Source organism: Solanum tuberosum, unplaced genomic scaffold (genome assembly GCF_000226075.1).
Source record: "Solanum tuberosum cultivar DM 1-3 516 R44 unplaced genomic scaffold, SolTub_3.0 scf00385, whole genome shotgun sequence".
NCBI classification, from domain to species: Eukaryota; Viridiplantae; Streptophyta; class Magnoliopsida; order Solanales; family Solanaceae; genus Solanum; species Solanum tuberosum.
In genome coordinates, this window is record NW_006239315.1 from 308212 (window position 1) to 319612 (window position 11401).

Genomic DNA, 11401 nt, shown 5'->3' on the forward strand with positions numbered 1-11401 from the left:
TTTTGAAATAAATAGTAGAATAAAATAATTTTGAAGCTAATTACTCCCTTAATCTCAAATTGGTTGACCATTTTAAAAAAAATAATTGTCTCATATTAGTTGTTTACCTTACTAAATTAAGAAAACATTAATTAATTTTTTCCTATATTACCCGTACAATTAATTCTTTTTGAAAATGTTCACATTTGTTTGTAAAATTTCAAAGAAGTTTTGTAAGGGGTGAATTAGTATAATTGATATTTATGATTTCTTAATATGCGTCTAAAAAGAAAAATGATCAACTAATATGGGACAGAGAGTACTATTCATAGTCAGATATATGATTATTGTTTTTATTGAGTTATTTTATCAATCAAACAATATCTTATTCTGAAATCAAAAATTTGAGATTGTAATTTCTGTACTAATTTATCACGTTTAGGAGAACGGATGACACATTTTCAATTTGAATGTGATAATATGAGATATTTCATAATTAAGTTTGGGATAAATTTTGTACTGCCGTTTAGTTGATGATTTAAATTTATCCTAAACATATTTTATGTAATCTTGACATATCACATCTTTATCTCACGTACGAAATGACCCGTTATTATTATTGTTTTGCATGCATGATTCGATTAAATTTAACTTGTATCAGAAACTTTCATATATGAGGCAAAAATTTCCTCATAAAGGTGATTCCATAGTTAATAATACTTGAATTCAATACATAAATAAGTATTTATCACTTTACCGCGATTCTAATCCGTCTTATCTTTACAAATCACATTTATGTATATACTCAAATTTAGGTACTATCTTTTATTTACATATATATATATATATATATAATACTTTGTTGGTAGATAGTGTATAATTATTTCAATTTATTAATTATTTATGCAGCCACCAAATAGTGATTCTGGCAGTCAAGTCTGAGAAAAAGGGAAGATTTTGCTGCCTTTCTACCAATTTTCACAGACTTTTTGACACTTCTGTCTACTCCTTTCTTTTTCTTTTTTTTCTGTCTTGTGCCGCTATATACAGGGAACCCCATTTCATTTGACTCTTTTCTGAGGAAAAAAAAGCTATGTCAGGTTTATATAATCATAACTTTTCACCTTCAAGAGCTGCATCTCCTCAGATTAGAACTAATCCAGATGTTGAAAGGTATCTTTTCTTTGTTTAATCTTGGTGAATTCTGCATTTTCTTGAATTTTGCTATGTGGGTTTGTGATCGTTATGTGTGTTCTTTTTCAGTAATCAGTATTTATCTGAGTTGTTGTCGGAGCATCAAAAGATTGGTCCTTTCATGCAAGTTCTTCCTATATGTAGCACACTCTTGAATCAAGGTAACTTCTTTTTTCGTCTAGTTGACATATGTAGCACATTCTTGTGGTAAATCTGTAGTTTTTATGAGGTGGGGTTGGGGGTTTAGAGGTTTTGCTGCATTGGTTCTGATTTGTTGTGGTAAATCTGCACTTTTTATGAGGTGGGGTTCAAAGGTTTTGCTGCATTGGTTTTGATTTCTTGTGGGAAATCTGCAGTTTTCTATGAGGTGGGGGTTTAGAGGTTTCGCTGCATTGGTTCTGATTTGTTGTGGTAAATCTGCATTTTCTATGAGGTGGGGTTCAGAGGTTTTGCTGCATTGGTTCTGATTTGTTGTGGTTAAAAGATGACTAGTTAGATCTGACTTGATTGGTTCTTACCTTCATAGACCACCATTTGTTTCACTTTATTTGTTCTCATCCAACTTTTCGTAAGTACTTTGATTTGCTGAGGTAGGGTAAGGTCTGCGTACACTCTAGCCTCCTCAGACCCTGGTTGTGGGATTTCACTGGGTATGTTGTTGTTGTTGCCCAACTTGTCACTGTGATTGGGTTGTGAATGTGGTCCAATAAAAGAAATTTATCATTTTTAGATTTTACCCCCTTTTTGGATCCTCTGTATACGTAATTAATCTTCATGTATAATGATTCTGTTGTTGGAATAGATTTGGTTAGCTAATCGAAAGAAATTTAATGAGGCACTTGGGAGGCATTTTACTCCTCGTGAAGAAGGTTCATTGGCACCTTAATGTTCATAAACAAGGCTCTAATTTGCTAAATTGTGCAAATGGCAGAAGGAAATGATATGTGCAAAAGATTAATTTTTTCTCAAGGAAGTTGCATCTTTTCAAATGTTATACATGTTTACTCAACATGGCCAACTGATGTCCATGAAATTTTGTGCTATTATTATCTTCAGAGGGATTTGCAAGGACATGGGAAAAAAATTTCCAGGGGGATTTGTAACTTTGACAGTTTAGTTACTACTTTTGGGAAATCTAATAATTTGAATTAGAAAAATATGATTTAGTTGATCAAACAGTGATCTAGGGAATAACCTGCTTGAGAGTGGACATTTTTCACTGATTTTTGCTTGAAAGAATAACTGGCCAGTTGACCTTTCGGGGTGGTCCAGTGGTTTGGGCTTGGGACTTTCAGGTCTCAAGTTCGAAACACCTTGCCTTTCCTTCTGGGTCGAGCTCATCGCACCAGGCTTGCCTAGTGTAGGTCACCTCTCCGGTGTGGTTTGCGAGCTATTGCATAGGAGCGGGGTTCTTACTTTGTGCGCACTCCAGTGTTATCAAAGGCACGCTTTAAGCGCGCTTAAGCCCTGAAGCGAGGCTCAAAACGTGTTGAGCGCTTCGCCTCGCTTTATGTGCGCTTCAGTGTCGTCATCAAGGTTTTAAGGCAAATTTTTCCTTGCCAATGAGCCTCTTATGAAGAAGTGACACTAAACAATTGATATTTCACTTTATCATAAAAAAATTCATTTTCTTTGGTCATATATTTGTCATTCATGTTCTTAATTATTAGTCTTGGACTAAACATATATATTTGTATTTTTCTCCATTTGCGCCTTTTTTCATCAAAGCCCACGCTATATTTGCGCTTTGCGCTTAAAGCCCCCACGGACCTTAGAGCTTTTTTGCGCTTTTCGCCTTGATAACACTGGCGCACTCAAAGGATAGCGGCTACGGGTTTCCCTTGTCATTAAAAAAAAAGAATATCTGGCCAGTCTGGAAAGTTCCAAACTTGTTTAAATGTGAAATATTAAATGCATGTTCTTCATGTTAACATCCTTGATCTGTTTTAGTTTTGGTGGATATGTCTCTTGAGTTATCAATAATTCAGAATTCGTGAGGTTAATTAAAATTGTCATCTTTTATTATCCAGAAACAGATAATATAAGATGTTTATTTCTCTTAACCTCATGGTACTTTTTTAGGTTTATTCCCAAGCTTTTGATGATCATGCTACAAGTTTTATTGTTAAACTATGTTGTGCATTATAGTTGAACTGCTACTTAATTTGATGCTTGATTACCATAGCTAGATTCTGATTTTCAGAGATCTTACGGGTAATTAACTATGTTTTGTCATAGTGTCATGCTATAATTACAATGTTGATTTAGTGATCAATAACCTTGACTACTTTTCGATTTTCAGAGATCATGAGGATATCAGGAATGATGCCAAACCAAGGTTTTGGTGAGCTAGATAGGTTTCGGCATAGAAGTCCCAGCCCTATGACTTCACCAAACCTTATGTCAAATGTTGGCGGAACAGGATTGGGTGGCTGGAGTGGACTTGCGCAGGAGGTAATTAGCATTGTGATCTTATAGTATCTGATAAGTTGTCCACTTGCCTTCTCTTAACAGGACCATCCCTTTACTCTCTCTGTGTCACATATACAAGAGGAAACACCTGTAATAGCTAGATCTAATGATTCAGCAAAAAGTATAGTAGGTGGCAGGGTTTCTATTGTTTTCCCAACAGTAGTATAACTTTGACGTAAGTTGCTGTTATTAAACGGATAAGTGCTAAGCTCCAATCCTTCAAGAACTTAGTTTCTTAGCTTTCCATCCATACCATTAAAGACATGGAGGTAGGAACTTGAACATCTAGCTTGTTTCTTCTACCATCAGGCATTTGATGTTTAGCTAGTTAAATTTGTTTCGAGGTACTGCCATTGTTACATAGAAGGGAAGGATGCTTGGTGATTACCCCAAAGCGCTTCGGTTGCTCTGAAGCATTTGGAGGATCACACAACACGACTAGCGAGAAGAGCCAAGCCCAACTGTTTCAGTCATTACAAATTTCCTTTAGACCTCTTCCTTTTTATAATAGTGATGTTTGGGTCAACTTGCACATACCTCAACTAATCCACCTGGCAGCCTGCTAGCCTACAAGCACAGGTACTAAGTAAACTTGCCACCAAGGTTGGAGCAGGTAGATTCACTCTGAGTGTTAGCCAGTGGCGGAGGCAGAATATTCATCCAGGGGGTTTAATAATAGGTCGGGGCGACTAAGGAAAAGACTTACCTTAACTCCTACTCGCCCTATCATGGCTCTTTTAACATTTCTTTAATTTTTTGTTCTGCACCAGTGAGTTTTTGAAAATATTTTGTGCATTTTTAAAATACCTTCTTGATTTTCTAAAAATATTTTGTGCATTTAAAAATATCTTCTTAATTTTCTTAACAAATCACTTATTTTGAAACACGTTTAAAAGACCAAAAAACACTTAAGAACATGGAGGGACTATATACTTGTTTCTTCATAAAATGAAATTTTCATAATTTTAATTCTAGTATGAAAGCACAAACTTTTTCATTGAAAATCTTCAATCATTATGTAAATATTTAGTCTTCAAAAAAATTGTTAAATTTGTGGAGATGCCAATGCAAAGGAAGATTTTTGTTACAAATTTGTCCTATCTTTCAAAACCTAGTTCTAACACTAAATGATATAAAAGTATTTTAAATAGTAATAAAAGTTCATATCTATGTTTTCGATGTCCAAAATGCTTTGTTGAATCGAGGATATCGTGTATTTAAAGTTGATTAGTTAAACAAATAGGAAGTTAATAAATTTTTTTTACAATTTTAGGGTAATATTAGTAGGTTATATAATAAGAAAGAATTAAATTTAATTATGACTCATAATTCATTTTACAAAACTTTATTGTTATGGGGAACATTGTGTGGATAAAAATATTACCAGTTCAAATATATTACGACAATCAAATTTGATATGTTCAAATAAATTAAAACTTTACCATAGTTAAGCATAAAGCAAAGAAGACAAAAATAAGTGAGGGAGTTACTTTTATCAATGCTGGGAATGTAATTTAGAAAATGGGAATTTAATAGCTATTTTATTATCATCTCTCTTATTCTTTATAATAATTCACGATTCACAAGAATTTGTATCCATTGTAAGATGGTTGTGGCACGTGGGTAAACTAGACACCTCTTGCAACATTTGAACCCCTTGACCGCTGAACCAAGCTTCAAGTCTATGTTGAGGGGGTTCATTTTATAATATCTATACCTAAAATGAAGATTTAACCTTGTATATACAATGTAATTTTTTCGCAAAGGGGGTTCGGTTGAACCCCTGACCACCACGTAGCTCCGCCCCTGGTGTTAGCTAGGGATTTGAACCTCAAATCTCCACATTTCTTTTAGATTCTTATTGCACAATATATATTGCCTTGCAATAAAGATGGTCTAGATTACCATTACTGATTTTTATCATCCTAGAGGCGTTTTATTATTAAAACTCTGTAGCCACCTTTACCTAAGCTGAGGGTCGATTAGAAAAAACGTCTCTACCTTCACGGGGTAAGGTCTACGTAACACCACCCTCCCCAAACCCCACTTGTGGGAATTACATTGGGTATTTTGTTGTTGTTGTAAACTCTGCAGCCACCCAACTTGTTGTCTGACTGTAAATGATTAACCAAAGCACTGCATGTCGGATGAGAAGGATCTTGTCACTGACTTAATAATATCAAGTGAAGCAGCTAGTGGCCTAATGCCTAGTGAGCTCTAAATGGTTCCTGAAATGCATAATGCTGCTTGATATAATACAGGATATATTTAACTTTTATGCATACTATTGGTGGGAATTGCTGTGAGAATTTGATAGAGAACAAGTGAATGTATTGTGCACAATGGAAATTACTTTGGACCAAAATGGCTAAAACGTTACATGTGTAGCTAATACTCAAATCACCAAGCAGAGTTACTTCTATTGTATGAAAGTGATGAATATATGACAAATAGCCTTGATTTAGAATTTGTATTTACTGATGAACTTGATTCTTTCACATTTATGCACTTTTAATAATGTCTTCGCTGAATTTTATGAATCATTGAAGTACACTGACTTTGTAATGAACTTGGAAAATATCCTAGATGAAAATATTTCAATTTCTAGTTTCTGTTAGCCTCTTGGGATGTTACATTATGTGCACAGACATGCATGTTATTACTTTTAATAATCAACTTTTCTTGTTTTCTTTGTTGGTATTTGCTATTTGGATTGGTTTGGGTTTATCTGAGTTCTGTGTCATGATGAAAATCTTAGATATTTAGAGGTCACTAATGAAGGTTCACAAGGATTTCAACAAACCTAATAGGTAAACCGTTGTATGTACACAAGAAAGTGCATAAGTTAGTAAGATCAACAACTGGTTGAACAAAACAAAGATCATTAGTATCTTTATTGCATAATGGTGGTCATAATTGCTCTACTTGCAGCACGACAGGAGGACAGCTCCATACCCTGTACCAAGTTCAGAAACTGGTTCTTTGCTTTGTACAAAATAATGGATCCTGGAATTCCTCCTTTTCAATTGCATGTTACTGTCCTAGAGTCCATAATGAAGGTCTGGACAGGGTTAGCTGGAACCAACATTGACAATTACCGAACCTAAGATTAGTTTGCCCAGTCTTTGCCTGCAAAAATTGGATAGTAAAGGTTTAGATGTTGAGATGATGATTGTTCGAACTAGCTGTGTCATTTAAATTTGTAAAGGAGAGGATATTCTGCTGAGATGATGTCTTGTTCAAGTTTGGGACTTCTCTTGGTTCTTGTGATTACTTCCTATGTCAACTTTTATTCAATATCATCAGAAGATGGTTATAGTTTGATCTAGAAACAAGAATGTAAGGGATTCTGAAGTTTTTGACTTGCATTCCATGTAATACTGAATCCACAAGGATGTGAATACGATTGACTATGGACATACAATTTGGCCAATGCTAGGTAACATGGCTGACATGGATGTCTAATTTTGCTTTTTCCTGTACAGCTTTGGAACAGTTATGTTCTTTCAGTGGCGGTTCTGTTATCAGTTTCTCCATCTAGATGTCAATGTTCAGATTAAAATGTTAGAATGTTGACAACCTAAAAGAATATGGATGGACCCTTGCACTACAGAATTGGCCCACTAAAAATTTGGTTTTTATCATTTATTTAGGCATAGTGGCCCGCAGATCAGAACGTGAAATTCATTGGTGACAGAGTGAAGTAGATACTTAAGATTGTAGAACTGTTTGAGTTGCTATATAAAGTGAGCAAATCGTTTTGGCAATTAGCATGTGAGATACAATGTAATTCAATCTGTCACTAGTTAAGCTTTATAACTGAGTGCATCTTTAGTTTGTCCATACTGGTGATGCATTTGATAATTGATTTCTAATCTATATATTTTTTTGTCTTTTTGCCTCTTTGAGTGTCAAGCACTTTGTGTCGTGTGTTAATTGGTTTCTTTAGTTTTCCTCCCACTTATTATGTTTATTTATTTGTGGCAGAGATTAAGTGGAGCTCCTGGAATGTCAATGGACTGGCACGGGGCACCAGCAAGTCCTAGTTCATACACTGTGAAAAGGATATTGCGCTTAGAAATTCCATTAGAAACTTACCCAAATGTAAGGGTTTATTTATTGTATTCACACACCGGTTATCAGTGCTTTATAGTTTATTTTGGGGACAATGAACTCTTGCTGAACTAACTTCTCTGTGGATTTCAGTTCAATTTTGTTGGGCGACTTCTCGGTCCTAGGGGTAATTCCTTGAAACAGGTGGAAGCTACTACAGGATGTCGTGTGTATATTAGAGGAAGAGGGTCAATAAAGGACCCCGATCAGGTAATGCTAGTATTCTATTCTATCTCAGTTCTGTTGAATTGTCTGATTGATTAGCTCTAGCTGCATATGTAATTATCAGACATACGAGTTGCCAAGTCTCCAAGATGCTTTTATTGAGTACAGCTTTCTTTCATAAGCAGTTCAGAACAAAAACATCTCATGTGTTTTCATCATCTCAATCAGATACGGCGATTTAAGTTAATGCTTGACCTGCAGAACTTCCACAAACTACGTTCATCTTCCTTTTTTTATTAATATCTATACAGTTTTCTGGCCTTGCTTCTCCCAGTATCTTCATATAAGAAGGATTATATTGAACTTGTAGCCTAGGTCAGTAGGTCATTAGGGGTAGGTATGATGTAGTTCACCATTCTATTTGATTATCGAAGGGAGGCAAAGTACCTACTTCGTTGACTTGATTGAGATGGACCAAAATTCCATAGGAATAGTTTTCTCTATACAGATCAATTAGTACCAACTTAGACTCATGCCTCTGCAGTAGACTGTAAAGTTATAGCTCTGCCAATATCAACTTGCTCCTTCGACTTCCTGTAAATCAGATATTTATTTTTGAAGATGAACTTAATAGGCATTTATGCGAGCTGATCTCTGGAGTTCTAATGTATTTTTATGTTTGATAATCTCAAGGAGGAGAACCTGCGTGGAATACCAGGATATGAGCACCTGAATGAACCACTCCACATTTTAATTGAGGCGGAATTACCAGCCAATATTGTGGATATCAGATTGAGACGGGCACAAGAAATAATAGAGGAGTTGCTCAAGCCAGTGGTATGTATCCTGATTTAATTCATCGCTTAGCACATTCAGGAGTTATGCTACTAATTGAGTTGCCATGATTCTTTTTATATCTTTGATATCATCCCGTTCCTCACAAAAAGGATACAACTATCAAAATATTCCTCCATCTGGCACGACAACAAGTTATCGTATAGTACACAAAAGTAATTGATAGAAAAAGTATTTTTAACGTAAGCTTCGTCTCTATGTTTTCTACATGTTGAAAGATCATGTGGCCGCTTCTAGTCTGGTCTTATCTATTTCGTTCACATTCAATTAGGCACATTTCAATATAAACCAGTTTATATTTTTACTGCCTCATACTTTGTACAATACTACAATTTACAGGACGAGTCACAGGATTATATAAAGAGACAACAATTGCATGAACTTGCCATGCTAAATTCAAATCTCAGAGAAGAGAGTCCCGGACCAAGTGGCAGTGTCTCTCCTTTCAATAGCGGTGGATTGAAACGTCCCAAGACTGGTCGTTGAGAAGTTCAGACATTCCATTTCTTGATCTCATATCCGCGTAGCTACCTAAACTCGAGATATGAATAGAGAAAGAGGTCCCTTGCGCGGTTGGCTTGTGGATTTTATTTATTTTTCCAGCAGAAGAAACAGAAGGAAAGGGAATATATATTATATATACAGAAAGAATACATCTTGTGGGTTATAGTTGGATCTTTGGATTAATTTTTGGTCATGCCAGTTGTTATCAACTTCTTCTATTGGATTTATTTGTGTTTTATTAATTGTTGTATGAAATATTTTATTACTGTCTCATAATTGTGTTAGTGGTTTGTAAGCCTATAAGTATTTTTTCGAGTATAATCCTTAAGTTATCAGTCATTAGCTCTAAATGTTAAAGAATGAGTTGAGTGATCCCATTTTCCAGTCCCCCTTAGCAAATCATAAGCATTTTTTTTGTTTTCGATATGGTGTTTGGTGTCTGTATTGGAGTTTCAGCTATATTTGGATCGAGTATTGTAGGGCTTATTTTTGGGGGTGATGCCCCCAATAGGATTTTCTCCATAAAACAACGTATGATTCATATTTTGACCCGATACACTTGAAAATAATATTTAAAAAATAATTAATGTCATGAGATCTTCATATTGGCTTATTTTAAATCAACCCCCAATTTATTATAACGTAACTCAACTCATAAATGGAGATCCAACTAAAATTCATATTCACCCCGATTGATTGTCCATCTAAAAAATTATTTTTTCCATTAAATAAAATTTTCTATCAATTATCCAAACGTCTTGTTCATTTTCTATTTTATACATTTTTTAATCTCTTATTCTTAATTAGGATATCCGGGACTCAAACTTGAAATGAACTCACATGTTTATATTCTTTTAATTTGTATTATTGTTATAATGGGATGAAGGTGGGGATAAGAGAAATTATTATTTTTATTCTTTTATTTTGAATTTTGGGTACACACAAAAGAAAAATGTAATATTCGTACATATTTGCTTAATTAAATCATCTTTTATTGAACTAATTATTTCTATATGAATGAATCGTTATTTTCCTCCTTTTTTCTCTCTTGTTTGTCATAACTAACCTTTTTTTTATTTTTAATTTACTATGAAATTCAAAATCAAGTCAATCATGTAAGCTTATATATTAAGTAATTTCAAATTATTTTTAACGAAAAATGGCCTAAAATGCTCTTAAACTATATGATTTAGTACAATATTGTCCTCCATCCACCTAATGAGTATGATCCGTTACATATAAGGGTATTTTTGAGACAAAAGGTTAACGTCATGGGTATTTGAGAGCCCTAAGGTGGATGGAGGATAGTTTTATACCAATTCAAATAGTTAAGGGGCATTTTAGGCCTTCTATTAATTTCTACACGGTAGGGTTTATATAAAAGTCTTAATGCCAAGGGAATAGTGTATGTTGAGTAAAACATAGCCCTTTTAAAGGTATTAATATCTATCAAAAACTTAAGAAATTCAACTTGTTACTTTGTTATTTTCTACTTCTAACAATATACATGCATATAGGTAGATAGATAAAATATGAAACAACCAATTAGGTATTCTCATACTCTATTGTAATAAGTAATTTTTAAAATAAAAGGATGTGTTTATATTATTTAGAAGTATGTTTGAGTATACAAAAATAAATATTACATACAAAATATCTTATGTTTAAAGCAGTGAACTAAACTTGCTAAGGAAAATTTTAGTAGCTTAGTTGGTTGGTTATCTGAACTTCCACCTAAGCTTGTTGGAGAGGATTCGAGTCCAGACATTGTAATCCTCTCCCCCACTTCCCCCTCCCCACCCTCAATTTTTGAGAAGAAAAAAAAAAACTTGCTAAAGATAGTTTAGAGGAAATCACAAAATCTTGATCCAGATGATTTTGATTATTAATGTAAAGTCATACTTTCAAGTCACACAAACCATAGAAGTTGAAGGATCGAACACATGCCTTTACAAAATATACGATAACCATGTCATTTAGATAAAATGTGCTTCATAATTTATTTATAATATAAAGATCATAAGGACTTCAAAAATCTAAAGAAAAAAGTAATATTAGAGTAGAATAAAACCACTTAAATCAAATAGATAAAGACTAACAAAGCTTATATTGCAAAAAT

General features: G+C 34.1%; 1 protein-coding gene across 1 annotated transcript; it reads left to right on the forward strand.

Annotated features, from left to right (window-relative positions):
* The first annotated feature begins 883 nt into the window (after nucleotides 1-883).
* Nucleotides 884-9582, forward strand: LOC102590377 (KH domain-containing protein At3g08620). The gene is made up of 7 exons (XM_006362273.2): nucleotides 884-1152; nucleotides 1243-1334; nucleotides 3476-3627; nucleotides 7633-7749; nucleotides 7852-7968; nucleotides 8617-8760; nucleotides 9118-9582. Exons 1-7 carry the CDS (start codon nucleotides 1073-1075, stop codon nucleotides 9262-9264), a joined length of 849 nt encoding a protein of 282 aa, XP_006362335.1. The 5' UTR covers nucleotides 884-1072; the 3' UTR covers nucleotides 9265-9582.
* Nucleotides 9583-11401: the final 1819 nt, after the last annotated feature.